Source organism: Beta vulgaris, chromosome 2 (assembly GCF_026745355.1).
Source record: "Beta vulgaris subsp. vulgaris cultivar EL10 chromosome 2, EL10.2, whole genome shotgun sequence".
Taxonomy (NCBI): Eukaryota; Viridiplantae; Streptophyta; class Magnoliopsida; order Caryophyllales; family Amaranthaceae; genus Beta; species Beta vulgaris.
In genome coordinates, this window is record NC_079203.1 from 9278442 (window position 1) to 9297300 (window position 18859).

The window sequence follows — 18859 nt, forward strand, 5'->3', positions numbered from 1 at the left end:
TAATAATAGAGTAGAACATTAAAAAACGGAGGGAGTAATAACAAAAATTTGATCGATATTTTTTGTTCAAAAATCTCCAATTTTACATTTACAAAATGAAATGTTGTGGGCACAAATGTGTATCACATAATAAGTATTGACAAGATAATACAAAGTAACTCTTCAAAAGATTTGAAGTCCCTATTAGCTACTAAATACTATGAAACCCCTATCACCAAAAAAGTCTCAAGTTAATTAATGGACTAGATCTTTGTCACTAATTAACTAATATTCTCGATCTTTATACTTCCTCCGTTCTAAAATAAATAAAATGCTTCTTTTAAAAAACTCTCATTTGTTTTTCTTACTTTGATTTTATTTTTCTTGTCTCTCTTGTTTTCCTTACTTTGATTTAATTTTTCTTGTCTCTCAAAAAAGATTTCAAGTAAAAAGAATCAAAGAGAATGGAGTAAAGTTGGTTGTATAAATGTATGTAACTAATTATCTGTAACAATTTTGAAATCCCTAAATTCCTATAAGAAAAATTTCGTATAATTGAGACATGTAGGTCAAGTTGTAATGTGAACATGTTTTTAATAATATTTATATATTTTTTTCGATCGACAACCTACAATCAAGCAGATGCACATCCTAACACCCCCAATAAGGCAATTGTTGATTACTATAATATATCTTCTGGCCCATCTGCTTTCCAAAGGTCGAATTGCATCCATATAATTATTGGTTGTAGAGAATAATTTATCCCCAAAGTAGCACTTAATATAATCAACTAGTTGTTGCTTAAGGATTTAAAGAGAAAACAAGTTCAAATCTACGTTATATATATATATTGATGTTATAGCAGTCTTATAGTGTTACATTTGATAAAAATATAGCCCTAACAAGAAAAAGGTGAAATGAATCCAGGATCAATTACCTTCATACTAATATTTTAGACCACAAGTTGATCACACATTTTTGTATTTTCTGGAGGGGAGAATTTTGATCACCCATTCCATATCGTCAGGCATTTATATATTATTTACTCGTTTTTTTTCAAATTAAAAGTTATGTACTTGAACAATTAATTAAATTTCTCTAACTATAAACTTTCAAAAAAAAAAATAGCACTATCTTCTTTGCAATCACTTCTTGATATTATATACCTTTTAAAAAAAAATTAAATTAGCAGTTAAATTTAGTGAATATATTTACTACTTGATTGGTCAATTAGTGTTATACACGTATAATAGCAAGTTATTCTGTGGCAAAGACCAATACAAGTACCATAAATAGTAATGGAGGAAGAAAAAGTGTCGAGCATAACTTTGAGTTACCAACTTAATATAATCCACTCAGTGCACAAAAGAAGCATATATATAATATATATTTTTTGGTGGAGGATTTCTCATCGCATTCGGCGAGTGAATTAATCTCATGCGAGAGTTTACATTGGAGCTGAAATGGCGGCATCCTTTTCAGTTGGGATTTTTTCCATACCGAAGGCTCGAATGAGACCTTGGTTAAGGAGCGAGAGGCCTTAACAGTTGACGCCAACCCCAATTGGTATATATACAACTAGCTTTTTCTGAATGCTATGCGTGAAGTGACATTTTAGGTATAACTATTACTCGATATCAAAAGAAATAAAAATTAAAATTATGAAAGTACGTGTCTACGTTCACCTTCATTTGGTGAGTAAGAAGTATTTAAATACTTACAAATAGTATCTAAAAACATTTTAAAGTAACTATAAGTGATGAAAGTGCATATCCAATTAATGAAGAAACTGTTTTTTTTTGGAGTTTGTATTTGTGATTAATTTTGGATATGGCTGTTTTATTTTGTAATGAGAATGTCATATTTTTTTATTGTACATGGTATTAATTTTTGGTAAAGTTCTTGAATACGAAATTTGTTAGTAGCTTGGATCTAAATTTAAATTGATTTCATCTTTTTTTTTTTTTTGCAAGTTCATATATATGATTGACAATTATAGAGTTGATTGGGTTTAATAGAGATTTGGTTGAAATTTTTTGGTAAGTTTATGTGTATAATGATTTTATGTTGTGGAAAGATGAATATGTAAGCCCAAAAGGGACTTCATTGCTCCACCTTGACTTATATAATAAAGATATATATGATAAACAAAGGAATATGGTAATAAAATGTCTTAATACATGTCTTCTTCCTTCTTGCTCGAAGACATTTTCAATGCCTCATTCGTTAAGCGTTGTTGAGGAGTCGTCCTTACTCCTTTCTGTCACCTTCTTGAAATCTCTTGTATATATCTCCTTTGTAAAATTTTCTTGTTCTAGCCACAAGAATTAATGACACAAGTGCAGTAACAAATGTAGCAACCGCGATTATTATGTAGGCTAACTGGTAGCACTTAACTCCAATGCAGTGCAACTCTTCCCCTTCCTTCCGAGTGAGCCCCAATGCCTGGAGTTGTCTCATCCCCTCCCTATCATACAAGTGCCCTGCGACTCTCACATTAAATATATAAGACCCTAGTGGAGCTGCCAACGAGCCGTAATTATACAAAGTAGCATAGTGTTTTAGCCCAAAGAGCTCAGATATAATGGCATAGAGGTATGTCCACTCAGCACCAAAGCAAAATGCCATTATAACTGATGCTACATATAGGCCATAAGGCACGTTGAAGGCGATAAGAAGGTGAGAAATGCATGATAAAACAAGGACAATGGTGAGGCTGGCTGGTCTAGGCCACTTGTATTTGTGTAACAAGTGCTCTGAGATGAGTCCTCCCACCACACGCCCTAGGTATTGCCATATAGCAACTAAGGACACAAAGGTGCTAATGCTTTTCTTTGGATACCCTAATGATGTCCCAATTTGACCTAAATTGTCTATTGTGGCTAAGTTCCCTCCTATGCCACAAATTGTGGCAAGGAACAAAATTAGCATGTCAATACTAAAGCTCGCTTGTAATATGGAGTGATCTTCCCCCTTAGCCGGAGGGTGGAACACATCTTTAAAACAAGAGACTTCTACTTGTGCCTTTTCTTCTTCACGGCTTCCTTCATTATTAGTTTCCTTTGGTGTACCATGATTGTTGTTGACATGATTACTTCCTTCCACATCAGTTTGTTGATGATTTGTAGGAGATACATGATCATTAATTGGCATAATCTGAAGCTCAGAGAGGGTATTGGTTGGTGAATTACTCATTTTCTCAAACTTGGCATATAATTCTTCTCTGAAGACAAGGAAGATAGGGAGCACAAGGAGGATCATGATAACAACACAACTCCCACCATAAGCAGCTTTATTGAACGTGACTTGTTTTTGTACCAAGATCATCACCATGATGAATCCAGCGAGGGCCAGAGAGATATACATGATATGATTGAAGAAATTTTTCTCCCTCTGAATATGTCTCTGGCCAACAACCTTAAGGACTCGAACACTAAACGCAAAGAGCAACAAAGCAAGTGCAGGTAGCCAAGAGATGAGCAAGATGACTCCATTAGCATTAGTATCATTGCCATACAAGGCATGGTATAATTGAGCCATAATAGCCCCACCAATCCCAATATATGACTTTAAGATTCCTATTACGACGCCTCGATTTTCAGGGAAGTTCTTTACACATGGTACAACAGCCCCAGTGTTGGCAAACCCTAAGGAGTTAGCACCAATGGTGATATAGAGACACATGAGCCAAACAGGGGGACGAGAGATCTTGTGAGTGACTGAAAGCCAAATCATGAAGTAGCCAAAAAAGTTGATCATGGCACCAAGTGATAGGATTACCCAAGGTGGAGCCACCTCCATAAGGAGGCCTGCATGGACACTTATATAAGCACCAAGGTCTTTGAAAAAACTAAGAAGATTAAGGGTTGTTTGGTCATACCCAAGTGTTGACTTTATGTCACCTGAGTAGAGCCCAAAGATATATGAGGTACCAATAAAGGAAAGGATTATGATGGTAGCAAATGCCATGAAGAAACGCCCCTTTAGGAGCTCATGTATGAAGCTCATACGACTTGCACCACCACGTTCAAAATGAGCATCTATAGCCATTATCTATCTTTCTTTTTCTTTTTTTTGTTTTGCTTTTGTTTAGGGTTATGCTTTGTGTGTAGTTTATTTGGTAGATCAGCTTCATTTATACTTGGAAGTCCATACTATTTTTGGGCATACTTAATTGATAATTGCTGTCAAACTTCATCTTTGTGCACTTGTTTGCCTGCCTGTTGGAAATTGGAAAGTACTTTTATACCAAAGTTGAGTTTTTATATATTACTCCGAAATTGCTTCATTGTTCAAGTGGGTAGTCAATGCATAAAATATACACAAGTTGCTAAGTTGCATTCAACTAGCTTTTTGTATGACGTAATAATTGATTGTTTTAGTGAAATAAGATCAAATAAAAAGCATGTTAATTTTATAGAGAAAGATCTACTAAAATAATTTTGTATAGGAAAAGACGAAAAGGGTATGAAAGTTTTATTAAGTATGACTGTATGACCATATTACAAACTTTTTTTTTAAAAAAGTCTAACTTTCAATGTTGGACTTCTTGTTTCTCTCAGCTATACCCCAAAACAGATTTACTATTTATAAACCTCCTATTTTAGGGAATTCCAAAAAGTCAACTCTTGTAAAAAAAAAAAAACACAAATTTATTTACTCTGATTTGATAAAAAGATTCATAAATTTATATACTTCCTCCGTTCTGTTTTAAATGAAACGTTTGCTTTTTCACGCAACCCAACACGCTTCTTTAATCATTAATATCTTTAGTTGTGCACACGTAAAAAATATAAAAAAGTTATAATTTGATAGTATGCATCGAGACGAATCTAACAAGATCCCACTTGACTATGTTTTTCTTTATATAATGACGATAAATTGGAGTCAAAATTGATCAATGAATAGTGTCATTTTGCACAATGTTTCATTTAAAACAGAACGGAGAAAGTATACAAATTTGTATCCCGTATCTTAAATGGGTTCAAAATTGTTCTACAATATTTTTTTTTTTGTTGAAACAATTACTAAAAATACTACTCCCTCTGTCTCATAATATAGTGCCTATTTCATTTTTGGTGGGTCAAACTTTAAAATATTTGACCAAATATTCTCATTTGTATATATAAAAAAACATATTCACGTGGGATCTTGTTAGACACGTTTTAATGTGTAGTTTCATAATATCAACTTTTTATATTTTTTATTAATACAAAATTGAAGATATTAAAGTTCAAAGTTACGTCTTGGAGACTGTGTAAAAAAGAAACAAACACTATACTATGTGACGGAGTGAGTAATACTAAATATAATAATCATAATAATTTCCTAAAAACAATATAGTTAGTCGTAGATCACTTCATATGAGTTTGATGGAAAGATTATACTCCTTCCGTTTTTCCGTTTATTATTAATCAACACACTTTTCTCTTTGGTTTGTTTCTTTCTAATGTAAACACTGTTACTTTTTTTTATTTTTTCTCAACATGTCACGTCTACTTTCATCTTCTTTTCCACCCATATGGTCCTCTTTTTAATAAAATGATCCAGTTTAAAATTTATGTCTATCTTTTCAGTTTTTCTCGCCGATTTTTTGGAGTTTCTTTTTGATTCTCCTCCAAAGTGAAGTGAATAAATTAAAAAGAAACGAAAGGAGTATATGATTTCAACAACATTTTCAATATTAAATGCAAGAAATTTTTTATCTACTGTATGGCAAAACTTATATATGGTGAGTCGTTTCAAATATTTCCAATAAATAATACTATATTCTTTTCTTTTTAATTGTTACACTTTGACATTGTACACTATTTACAAATTTTACTTTGACCATCGTTTGTGATTTATATGTGAATGAAAATATAGTCACGTGGGATCTTGTTAGATTCGTATAAACATGTAATTTATTAATATGTACTTTTATAAATTTTACAAATGCAAAACTAAAGATATATGTACTCAAAGTTTTATATTAATATGAATAAAAAGTGAAGTGTAACAATTAAAAAGAAATGGGGATAGTAATTATTTAATCGTAAACATATAGGTCCTTGGTGTTTGAAAAAGTTTCAAGTGTCGAATGTCGAGTTCTTCGTGAATTGTTTTAGAGTGGCAGAACTAGGGGGTTGGGGTAGGCCATCGCTCTCCATATGATTTTAGATATCTATTATATTTTGTAAAAGTATACACCTGGCATGGGTCGGGTCGTACCTATTCACGGGCTCAGCCCATGGGCTTGGGAAAATGGCGGGCCGGGCCGGGCCAAGCTTAAAATTTTCAAATTTTGTCCACCGCCCGGCCCAGGTCCACGGGCCTGGCCCGTGTTTATGTTGTTTTATTGTATTTTTGATAGTTTTAGGCTAAAAAAAGAAAGGAAATGAGCGTTCGGCCCACGGGCCGGCCCACGCGGGCTCGTGCCGGTGCGGTCCTGAAATAAAATTTCTTGACCGTGACAGGCCTGCGACCCATGAACGGACAACGGGCCGGGCTTCAAGTTGGCTCGTGTCGGGCCAGGCCGGCCTGCGAGCTGGCCCGACCCATGCACACCTCTAAGATATACCATAGACCATAGTATATATATTTGGTATTGAATGTTAGTTTAGTCTTTGTGACTTGATTTATAGGGTTTAAACCTTATTGCCTGCTTTTTTTTTTAGTTTGCTTTTAAGGTTTCACGAAAGTACATATATGATATCTAAATCCGGTCTCTTAGTAAAATAATTGTGGCTTTGCCAAAGATAACTTATGTCGTTAGTGGTCATAAATATTAATAATTGTACATAATGCTCTTCACTGTAAATGTTAGGAATTACCATTTTAATTTCTTAAAATTTCTTACATTACCTTTTTTGGATATCATATATCTCTATGTCTCTCCTTATTGCATGGATCACCTTTTTCACGTACACACACTCTCATAGTATTTCTCCTCATCTTAATTATTCTGCCTTCTCCATTGTTGCAAATAAATCAGAATGGATGGAGTACATTACCAGAATCAGATCGAGTATCAGAGTTTCGACAACTGAAAAGTTCAAAGGAGGAGGCTACATTTTCCTAAAACCAACCAATTCGCAATAGGAGGAGTAACTCCTTAACTTATAAAGTTGTTAATTTCTCTTTCATATTCCAGGTTGGACAACACTTCACTCACATATAAAGGATTCATAGCATCTCAACATATAGATTGAAAAAGGTTAGCTATTAAGCTGATAATGTATAGTGAGAATGTATTTATATATTTATATCTATTATATAAGTAAAGGGGAAAAAAAGATGGTGTCTCCTTAGAAAAACTCTTATATACCCTTAATAAATTTAATTGTCATATATATTGAAAGTCTGATATACTCTTAATTAATTTAAATTGTCATATATATTAATTAATCTTTTTTTCTTCCTACTTACCATATATATTAAGCTAGTTAACAATAAAATTAAATATAAAAATTTAATTAAATATTAAATTAAGCAGAATGATTTCCTCTTCTTACATATGTGTAAAAAACTCTAACCAAAAATTAAATTGACAATATAACTTGATTGACACTATGAGAAGAAAAAAATAAAAACTTGAATTTCAGACTAATAAGTATAATGTTAATATTGTAAAACTTAAATGTTGATTATTATTCGGTAATCTCTATTATATAAATCAAGCTTTTCCACTTTATTAACATTCAATGCTTGAACCTGATACGCAAATCCTTCCACTTTATTTGAGCACAAGCTTTCTTCTACTTTATTTTTCCTTCTCTCAATACTCCCTCTATCATTCCCACTTTAATTTTTTGTACGCATATCCTAATGCAAGTTTTTGAACCTAAATATCTTTCATTATATATTATTTCATCCTTTTCTTTTAAATGACATAAACTAGAGTTATCAACTAAAATGAGAAGATGATGCACCAGAAAGATGAATATATGGCCGGGATAGCTCAGCTGGTAGTAAAAATTATAACGATTGAACATTAATGAAGTAATAATTGAAACGAATCAAACAAAACCCACATGACTATATTTTTTTAAAAAATTGAGAAAACATTGAGAAAATTCTCTCTAAGTATGAATAGTGTCAAGATTCCAAGTGATAAAGATAAATAAAAGAGAGAGGGAGTATTATATTTGAATAATGATGAACAAATAACTAAAAAATCAACGAAACATTGATTTAAGAATAACTTATTTAAAAAAGAATCAAAAATATATGTTCGAATCAAATTTTTTGTGACATTGATGAATAACAAATTGAAAAAAAAGGTTATTATGACAAGCATGCAAAAAATGCTAGTTTATGTTGAACGAAATGGTCGAACCATTTAAGATTGGGTAAATTGGAGTTGGGTTAGTTTTTTATCAGCTTATTTTTAGTATCAAGTTTACATTTACTGTAATCCCCCACAATTTTATGAATTTTATAAATATATTTTAAAGTATATTTGTATATATTTAAATCATTAATTTCTTAAAGTGTTGACTATTTTTAAAGACATAGGATTATTTAATGTTTTAAATAATTAAATATTTTATTTAGTCGTACTTTAAAAATTATTTTATATATAATTAATTGAGTGGAATTAAAAAATATTTTAAATATTGGGTTAGAAGAGCCCAAACTTTTATAATATTTCATATGACCATCTTTTATTAAAGTAACCTATCAAGCCCAATTTTCTTTTGGACCCTAGTGGAAACCTATAAATATCCTTCCATCTCACAAATTTTACCACTTAAACAAAGCCCTAAATTTCTTCTCCTCTTCTTTCTCTCTCTCTCACGTCACTCTCTCTTTCTCCCTCACTAGATTTTCTCTCCCTCCACCCGATTTCTTCCTCCCTCGGTTTTTCGGCCAACCACCGGCCACCTCAGCCGTCGCCTCATGCAGCCAGTAGCAGTCGTCGATGTGACTTGATTTATAGGGTTTAAACCTTATTGCCTGCTTTTTTTTTAGTTTGCTTTTAAGGTTTCATGAAAGTATATATAGGACCATGCTTTTTTAAAGGCCAAGTAAAAGAAGGACCTATATAAGGAAGTTCAACATAATCTAATGAAAACTTAAGCATATTCATAAACATTTCAAATTAGAAATAAACAACAGAAGAATGATCTCTAGCCTTTACCATATTTTCTTGCTCAACTGTGTAACACCCTCCAAATTTAAATAAGTGTAATGTCAAATAAATATAGTTTTAAGAAAATCCTTTATTCAAACATGGCGGATATTACCGCCCATTCACTCTCTAAGAGTAAACGAAAGGCAAACAAAAGATAAGTTAACCCAATTATCTTCAAATAGAAATATCATTACAACCAAAGTTAGATAAAATCTAAAATAGTAAATTCAAGATAGAAAAACTAAATAAGGTCGTCTAGGTGAATTATCTAAGCCTCCTCACACGAGATCCCATCACCAAGTCCAACCTGCAAAGTAATAGAAAGAAGACAACAAGAGAGACAATTCCCAAAAATAAGAAAAACTGAGTAATTCAACTCCATCCCATAAAAATAATAATTTTAAAATAATTTTTGATTTTAGAGATAGAATAAAGTGCTCCAACAAATTCAATATTAATGTTTGGATTTTCAAACGTTTGTATTACTAACTCCAGATACAAGTCACATAATCATAACATTTATTCACACAACTAAAAACAATAATTTTAAATTAAGAGAGGGAAAAGTGAACGCCAGTAGGCCGGGACTAATCCCTATTATCCGCCTACTTCAACAAGAGGTCGTCACCCCAATATAACCATGGCCAAAATCATAGAGTCCCTAGTGTGCACACCCCTTCTACTTGGATCACAACAAATAGAAGGAAGACAACAATTTCGTATCCAGGGCCGGCCCTGAGCTATGGCTAGAGGTGCGGCCGCCCAGGTCCCACGGCTGAAAGGGGCCCAAAATACTAATGTGAAACTTCGATCAGTTTAGTTACTGTGTCAAGGTAGAATATATAAATATTAAACCGTTAAACGTCATTAATGCAAGGAGTGAAAAGATTAATTGAAAGCTCCAATTTTCCATATGCAATTAATTTGAGATTATAGGCAAAATTTATACTTTAATTAGTTGTAATCTTACCGCAATTAATGTGAGACAATCGGGAAAAAAATTTAATAATAACCTTTTAGTACCTTGAAATCTTAAATTCATCTAACAATATGAGGCTTCATTTGATCGTTGAACTTCTTTAAACTTTCTCTTCTGTGATGTAAACAACAAAGAACTTCTCCAAACCACTTTTAATTCAAAATCCCTCTCAGCATACAACTACAGGCATTAAATCTATTCATATCAACCAAAACTTGGAATGATTTGAACAAATTCTCGTTTGCGGTTCTACTGTTGTCACTTCTAACTCCATTGAAGTAATGTTTATTAGATTATGATACTCTGAAATATGCTTTTGGTGTTCAATGGAGAATAAGGAAAGCTTTTTGTCTTAATTATGTCCCATTTTTACACTTAAGTTTTACCTTATAGGAAACGATCATATATACTTCAAGAACTAACTGTATAAAATCATGGGAATAATGCTAAGCACATGTCACACCCCATAGGACACGTTTTGTGGTTTTCTTGAGCCACATACTTTACATTAATTGTTTTTTTTGCTCCCAATAAGATACTTTGAGTTAATTGTTAGAAAAAACCTCCTACTAATAAATCCTACATAGTACAACTACATCATGAGACTTTCTTTTAGATAAAAAGAGTTAGGAGTTTCTCTCTCTAGAATTCTCCCGCCATGGCAAGAAATTCAAAGAGACAGAAGACAAAAAACGCTAACTCAAGTAAACCAAAAGGACCTAGCTCTGATGCTCAGGCAAAGAAGACGAAATCGATGGATGAGATTCTTGGTGTAGCAGCAATGGAGATTGAGCAGAAATCAGAAGAAGAGGAGATTCGTGAAATTCAGCAGAGCCAAAGAACGCACCGATTCTTCTCGGAATGGTTATCATCAATCCATTCTTCGCTGTGAATGGAAAAGCGAAGGTGGATTCAGCTGGAAGCAATGATCGAGGAGGATGAATTGTAGAGCCAATTCCAATCTTACAATTTGAGGAAGATAAGGTAAATTCTGCAACTCCTAAGCCTGATCAGAGTAGTAATCTGGATCCAATTATGATTAAAATTGATGATGTGGATGTGCAATTTGAGATTGAATTTTGGAATTATGCATTAGTTTGTTATGTAATTGGGGCAAATCCACCTCAACATGTCATGGAAGGATTTATTAGGAGGATTTGGAGGAATTGTGGAGTAGATAAGGTTGTGTTGTTAAAGAAAGGGGTGTATATTGTAAGATTCTTCTCTATGGAGAAGAGAGATAGTGTACTTGCAGGAGGTTGCCCTTTTTTTGACAGCATACCAATGATGATGAAAGTTTGGGATGCTAATATGGACATTGAGAAGGAGAATTTTGATGAATTACCTATTTGGATTCAATTGAAGGTGGAATTCAAATATTGGGGTGAACAATGCTTGAGGAAGCTAATTAGTAGGATAGGGAAGTATGTCAGAGTGGATAAGGCAATGGAGAAACGTGAAAAACTGCAGTATGCCAGAATATTGATTGAGGTCAAGGTGAATCAGGATTTTCCTGAACAGATATCCTTTGTGAATGAAGGTGGTATTGAGAAGGTTTGTGAGGTATACTATGAATGGAAGCCATCAGTTTGTACTATATGCCACTCTCTGGGGCATATTAGTGCTGAATGCCACAAAGCAGCTGTAAAGAAGGTTTGGAGGCCAAAAGATGCTGAGGTGATTATCCAGGAGAAGCATGTTGAGGGAACTGCTGATGGAAGGATCACACAGGGGCAAAGAAATGCTAGGCTACAAAACAGTCCAGAGAAGGGTGTTACAACAGGAAATTCATTTGCTACCTTAGCTGTTGAAGAAGAGGAGATTATGATTGGTGAGGTGGTGTGTGAAAGAAGGAAAATGGAGGGGGGGGGGAGGTCCTCCTAGATGGAAATGGATAGTTTGCTTTGTTGGAATGTTAGAGGGGTCAATAAACTTGATAAACAGAGGGATGTTAAGCATCTTCTGAATCAAAGACCTCCTGGCATAGTTAGTCTCATTGAGACTAAAGTGAAGGCAAGTAAGATGGGGAATCTATATTTGAATTTGTTTGCTGGCTGGTGTTTCTGCTCCAATTCTTCTTATCATCCAGGGGGAAGAATTGTGGTGGCTTGGAATCCATTAAGTTTCTCAATTAACATTGAAATGATGTCTGATCAATTGATTCATTGTAAAATTAGCACTGTGGGTACTCAGAAGGTTTTTTGCTGTTCTTTTGTATATGGTTTTAATAGTATGGCTCAGAGAAGGACACTATGGAAGGACATGGTGAAAATAGCTGAGAAAATGACAATTCCTTGGATAATAATGGGGGATTTCAACTGTATTCTGAATAGGGAGGAAAGGATAGGGGCTGCTGTGAGAGATGCTGAAATGGAGGACTTTAGGAGATGTGTTATGACTTGTAACTTGGAAGATATTAAGTCAACAGGGTGTTTTTACACATGGAAAAATAAACAAACTGAGCTGGAGAGGGTTTTCAGCAAACTGGATAGAGTAATGGGAAATAAAGAATGGTTGGAGACTTACCCTTCTGCTGAGGTGCACTTTATGCCTGAAGGCCTGTTTGATCATTCACCTATGATGGTCAAGGTTTACCCTGAGATTATTATGGGGAGGTGTCCTTTCAGATATTTCAAGATGTGGAGTAAGGACCCAAAATTCTTTGATGGTGTGAAGAAATCCTGGGAGAAGGAGGTGAATGGGACAAAGATGTATAGAGTGATGAAGAAGCTGAAAGTTGTCAAAGATTTCCTCAAGCAGCTTAATAGAGAGGGTTTCTCGAACATTCATATTGCAGATATTCAGGCAAAAGAGAAATTGAAGATGTGGCTACAGAGAATGCATGAGGGTGTTATATATGGGGGCAGCTAATGAAAAGAAGAAAGCTGCAGAAGCTTATAGGTCAATTCATGATAATTACCATTCTTTTTTGCAACAGAAGGCAAAATTGAGTTGGTTAAAAGGGGGAGATGAGAATACAAAGCTTTTTCATGGAGCAATAAGGGAGAGGAGATTAAGGAATACAGTATATGGTATAAGTGATGTAAATGGTACATGGGTAGATACTGGTGAGGGGGTGAAAGAGGCTTTTCTCAGCTATTATAAAACTCTGTTGGGTACTGCAAGAAATAGAAGAGGCCCTTTTTATGATGATGTAATTACTAAAGGAGCTGTTTTAAATGAGGACCAGCAAAGGAGGATGCTGAGGCCATTTTCAATGAATGAGGTTAAACTGATGATGTTTTCAATCCTTGATGATAAATCACCAGGTCCTGATGGATTTGGGGCTGGTTTCTATAAGGATAGTTGGTCTGTAATTGGTGAAGATGTTTCAAGGGCTATTCTGGATTTCTTTGAATCAGGGAGACTCCTTAGAGAAGTCAATGCAACTGTCCTTACATTAATTCCTAAGGTCAAATGTCCTGAGAATGTTACTGAGTTTAGACCAACAGCTTGTTGTAATGTCATCTACAAATGCATTACAAAGCTATTGTGTGTTAGAATAAAGGAAGTGCTTCCAGAGATCATTGCAGAAAATCAGGGAGCCTTCATTCAAGGCAGATTTATCTCTCACAATATTATGATTTGCCAAGATATAGTGAGAGATTATGGGAGGAAGAAGTCAAGTCCTGGTGTGATCATTAAAATGGATATGAAGAAGGCCTATGATTCCATAGATTGGTCCTTTTTGAAGACAATGTTAAAGGCCTTAAAATTCCCTGGTAAGTTCATTGAACTTATTATGATTTGTGTAGAAACTCCTAAATATTCTCTCTTGATTAATGGTAATCTACATGGATTTTTTGAAGGCAAGCGGGGGTTGAGACAAGGAGACCCTTTGTCTCCTCCACTCTTTGTAATCTGCATGGAGTATCTCACAAGATGTTTGAAGATAGCTGGTGAAAGTCCTTATTTTAAGTTTCATCCTAGATGTGGTGGTGTAAAATTGAATCACCTCTGCTTTGCAGATGATGTGATTATGTGTTGCAGAGGAGATTATCCTTCAGTGTATACTATGTTGCAAAGCTTTCAACACTTCTCTGAAGCTACAGGACTTGAAGTTAACAAGCACAAAACAGAAGTCTATACAACTGGCATGAAAGATGATGAAGTGTAGAGAATATTGGATGTTTCTGGGTACAGTAGGGGAAAACTTCCATTCAAGTACCTAGGGGTACCTATATGTTATAAGAGAATCTCATCTAAAGAGTGCAACTTAGTGATTGAGAAAATGATGGGTAGAATAAGGACTTGGAGAAGTAGGAATCTTTCCTACCAGGGAAGACTGATGTTGATTAATTCTGTTCTGCTTGTTATCCATGTTTATTGGGCACAGGTGATGGTGCTGCCTAGGAAAATTCTTAATGAAATTGATCAAATGTGTAGAGCTTACTTATGGAGTGGTGACATATATAGTGGTAAAGCTGGGTATGTTGCTTGGACTAAGGTCTGCCTTCCTAAACAAGCTGGAGGGCTGGGGTTGAGGAATATTAGAATCTAGAATACAGCTGCAATGGGCAAATATGTTTGGGCAGTTGCAAGGAAGAAAGGCAGCTTATGATTGAAATGGGTGAATGAGGTCTATGTGCATAATGAAAACTGGTGGGAGTACAAAGCTCTAGGTAACAGTAGCTGGTATTGGAGTAAAGTTTGTGAGGTGAAGGACCAGCTGAAAGTAGTTCTGAGTGAATCCCAGATAGGAGGAATGGGTTCTTATTCTATTAAAGGAGTCTACCAGAAACTTTGTGGAGATATGGAGAGAGTAGAATGGGATAAAGTTGTGTGGAACATAATTTCAGTTCCCAAGCATAGATTCTTCATGTGGTTAACTATGAAATAAAGAATGCAGACTACAGAGAGATTGCATAGAATAGGTGTGAGCAATGATCCTCTTTGCTTAATATGTGGTATGGAGGCTGAAACTCAGGAGCATCTATTTTTCTCATGTAGCTATAGCATGAAGATTTTGGTGATCATAAGAAAATGGGTTACAAATGGAAGATGTAGGTACGACTGTCCCTGAGTTAATACCACTGATCAGAAGTAGCAGATGCACTCAACTACAGAAGAAGATAAAGTATGCTGTGATAGCAGTAATAGTATACCAGATATGGCAGGTGAGAAATGAGGCGCTGTGGGAACATAAGATTGTACATGTTGATAAATCTGTACATATGATACAGAGAACAGTTATTGATAGAATTTATTGTAGTCTGCCTAGGAGAATGTCTAGAACAGACAAAGAATGGGTGAGGCAGAGATGTATGGAAGTCTGTAGATAGCCTTTGACCTTTGTAAATGATGGTTTGAAATGAATTGAATCTTACTTATTGAGCAAAAAAAAAAATACAACTATATCATGATTTTCAACCCATAAAAATAGTTTAAAGTTGTTTTTATTTTTCATGAATCTCCAAAACTTCAAAATGATCTAGCTATGTTACAATGTACTCCATGAGAGTGAAGAAAATGAATTTTTTTTTATATAAAGAATATTATATGCATGGAATCCAAAATAAAATTTGTACAATTTAGAAAAAAAATCTGAAAATAATTGAGACATATATACTTTCAGAGATGAACTGAAAAGGAAAATAATGCAATAGTTTACTAACAAATTAAGGTAAGTGAATTTCTCTTTAAAAGGGTCCCTCGTATATTATTTCGCCCAGGGCTCATAAAATGTCAGGACCGACACTTTTCGTATCGTATATAATAATCAACCTATAGATAGTTATACCATCATATAGGGCAACTTGTTCAACACCCTTTCGGGCTTCATTACCCTCCTTAGTTTTTATTAAAAGGTCATAATAAACACAAGTTCTCAAGTTGATAACCATACAATTGCACACGTTCTCCTAACATAAAACATACTCTAGTCATAAAGGTTTGCTACAAGAATATTCACATACTATTACTTTAGTTTCAAAAGAAATCACATGAAAATAACATATTTATACTATTACCAAATTATAATAACATACTCCAATTTCATAGTATTATGAGAATCATACTTTTATAATAGTGATTACTAACTCAGAAATTGATAATATTAATCTATAAATTATTTGTTACATACATAACCACATAATCATATAATCACACAGATAGCCGTTTTGCAACGGGAAATAGGGTACGATGAACATCCAAATTACCTCGTGTAGCGTAGATACGAATAATAAAGTCACCCCTAGAAAGCTCCTTCTACAAAATCTCCGTCTACAATAGTAAGTAAATGAACTAAATCAGTTACCTATATTTAATACCCGACGTTATTAAAATTTGTTAAATTAAAGGGAATAGCTACTATACTCTAAAAGTTTAGAAGGATCAAGTACTAAAAGTAGTATAAGGGTTTATTAAAAAAAAAAACTACAAAAGAAAATGATAAATAATAATAAATGAATAAAAGAAACAAAAAATCTGCAAAAGAGACAAAAGAAACTTATCAACTTCTTAGTTGTCAAGTTTCACGTGATAAAACAAGAAGTGGGTTTGAAAAAGAAAAGGAAGACAATTAAGAATTACAAGTAGTAAAAGGAGAATAAAAATAAAAGAAAACAAAAAATAAAAAAAAAATACAATTACAACTTCATGAAACGTGGGTTTTTAAAAAGTGAATAAGGAAGTTGCAAAGAGAAAACAAAATAAAGAAAACCTCTCTGGTTCTACAGAACCATTTTCTTTTTAAAGAACCAAAACAAAGACCAGAGGAGAGAGAAAGAAGAAAGAAGGTAAAGATGAAGAAAGAGAGAAGACAGGAGGTGGTCGGCCGGCCACTCCCGCGGCGGTACGACAACCCCTTTTTTTTTCTTCTTCTCTGATTTTGTTTAACAGAACATGGTGTTCATAAATGGGTTTCTCACCTACGGAATTTTGAGCGAAAATTGTGCTTGAATGAGGTGTAGAAGTCTGGTATTTATAGTCTTAGAAGAGGGTGAGAGGAACAATTCAAGAAGGAAGGAAAGATTTGATTGAAACAAAGGAGGAAGGTTAGAATTGATTGAAAGAAAATTTTGGGTGATAATTGATTGAGCAATCAATTTGACAGATTTGCTTGGTAAAGCTGACGAATTTGTTTGGAAATAATCTCTCAGCAAGATGATTGCTTCAAAACAGAATTTCTTCTTTCTTTTTTTTTTTCTTAAATAGTATTATTATTTTCGAAATTTAGATTTCCAAAAATAATATATATATATATAAAAAAATAATAATTTAAGTATAGATATATATACAGTATAATAATATATGATTTTTTTTTTGAAATAATAATTATACTTTGATATGAATAAAATCATGAATTTTGTAATTTCGAGAAAATCATTATTTAGGAGTTTTAAGAATTTTGGGATATTACATTCACTCCTCCTAAAAAGCAAAGTTCGTCCTCGAACTTAAATCGCTAAGACTCTCTAAGCTAGAAGAACGCAAAGTTAGTATCACATTCTTCCCCTCATTAAAGAAGTTTCGTCCTCGAAACTCTATCATACCTGAGGAAAAAGTTCCGGATATCGGTTTCTCATGGCATCCTCAGCTTCCCAAGTGGCTTCCTCGATTTTCTGATTCGACCATAATACCTTAACTAACCTCACAACTTTGCGTCGAGTATTTCGCGTTTTGGTATCTAAGATCATAATGGGTCGGTTCTCAAAGCTAAGGTTTTGATCTAATTCGACAGTTTCTGGTTGAAGGATATGGGTTGGGTCATGAACATATCTGTGAAGTTGAGACACATGGAAAACATTATGGACATTGGCTAATTCCGTAGGTAATGCTAACCTATAGGCCACCTCTCCGATTCGCTCCAAAACTTCATAAGGGCCAATATATCGAGGGCTTAGCTTCCCTTTTCTCCCAAATCGCATTACACCTTTAGTTGGGGAGACCTTGAGTAAGGCTTTTTCTCCAATTTCGAACTCTAAGTCTTTCCTTTTTTATCTGCTACGATTTTTGGCGATCTTGAGCTGCTTTCATGTGTTCTTGAATGAGTTTCACCTTTTTGGTGTCTCTTCAATCATGTCGGGCCCCAAATTCAATGATCATCACATCACTCCAGCATATAGGGCTTCGCATTTTTGTCCATACAAAGCTTCGTAAGGTGCCATCTTTATACTTGAGTGATAACTATTATTATATGAGAATTCTATATACATCAAATGTTCATCCCATGATCCTCCAAAGTCCATCACACACGCCCGTAACATGTCTTCGAGTGTCTGAATAGTTCTTTCAGTTTGTCCATCAGTAGCTGGATGAAATGCTGTACTAAACTTGAGTATGGTTCCCACAGCTTCTTGAAGCTTCTGCCAGAATTTGGAAAGAATCGAGAATCCCATCAGAAACAATATCCTTGGGTACACCATGCAATCTTACTACCTCCTTGAAATAAGCATCTGCTAGTTGTTGCATTGACCATGTGTCCTTCATTGCCACAAATCTGCTGTTTTTGTCAAACGATCTACTATAACCCAAATGGCATTCTTTCCTGACTTAGTGTTTGGCAATCCCATAACAAAGTCCATAGAGATCGATTCCCATTTCCATCCTGGAACCGATAAAGGTTGTAGCTTTCCACCAGGTTTCATGTGCTGGATCTTAACCTTTTGGCAAGTTAAGCATTTGGCTACGAATTCCGCCACTTCTCGCTTCATTCTGGGCCACCAAAAGTGTTGTTTGAGGTCTTTATAAGTTTGTCTCCGCCAGGGTGTATAGAGTAATGGGAATTATGAGCCTCTTTCAAGATCTTGTCCTTTAGGGTTTCATCATTAGGACACACCATCTTC

General features: G+C 34.3%; 2 protein-coding genes across 2 annotated transcripts; both read right to left on the bottom strand.

The window, feature by feature from the left end:
- Window positions 1-2229: 2229 nt before the first annotated feature.
- On the bottom strand, window positions 2230-4135 carry LOC104887465 (uncharacterized). The gene has a single exon (XM_048638372.2). The coding sequence runs from the start codon at window positions 4027-4029 to the stop codon at window positions 2230-2232; it is 1800 nt and encodes a 599-aa protein (XP_048494329.1). The 5' UTR covers window positions 4030-4135.
- Window positions 4136-15110: 10975 nt separating this feature from the next.
- Window positions 15111-17941, bottom strand: LOC104887464 (uncharacterized). Its single transcript, XM_010672093.2, has 2 exons — window positions 17567-17941; window positions 15111-15239 (listed from the first exon to the last, which is right to left on the bottom strand). Exons 1-2 carry the CDS (start codon window positions 17939-17941, stop codon window positions 15111-15113), a joined length of 504 nt encoding a protein of 167 aa, XP_010670395.2.
- Window positions 17942-18859: the final 918 nt, after the last annotated feature.

Excerpts from the sequence above, each read along its gene's own strand:
- LOC104887465 (XM_048638372.2), bottom strand. The coding sequence starts at position 4,029 with ATGGCTATAGATGCTCATTTTGAACGTGGTGGTGCAAGTCGTATGAGC.
- LOC104887464 (XM_010672093.2), bottom strand. The coding sequence starts at position 17,941 with ATGCGATTTGGGAGAAAAGGGAAGCTAAGCCCTCGATATATTGGCCCT. Across the intron at positions 15,240-17,566 it reads ATCCGGAACTTTTTCCTCAG|ATTTATCAACATGTACAATC; the intron begins GTATGATAGAGT and ends TCATATGTACAG.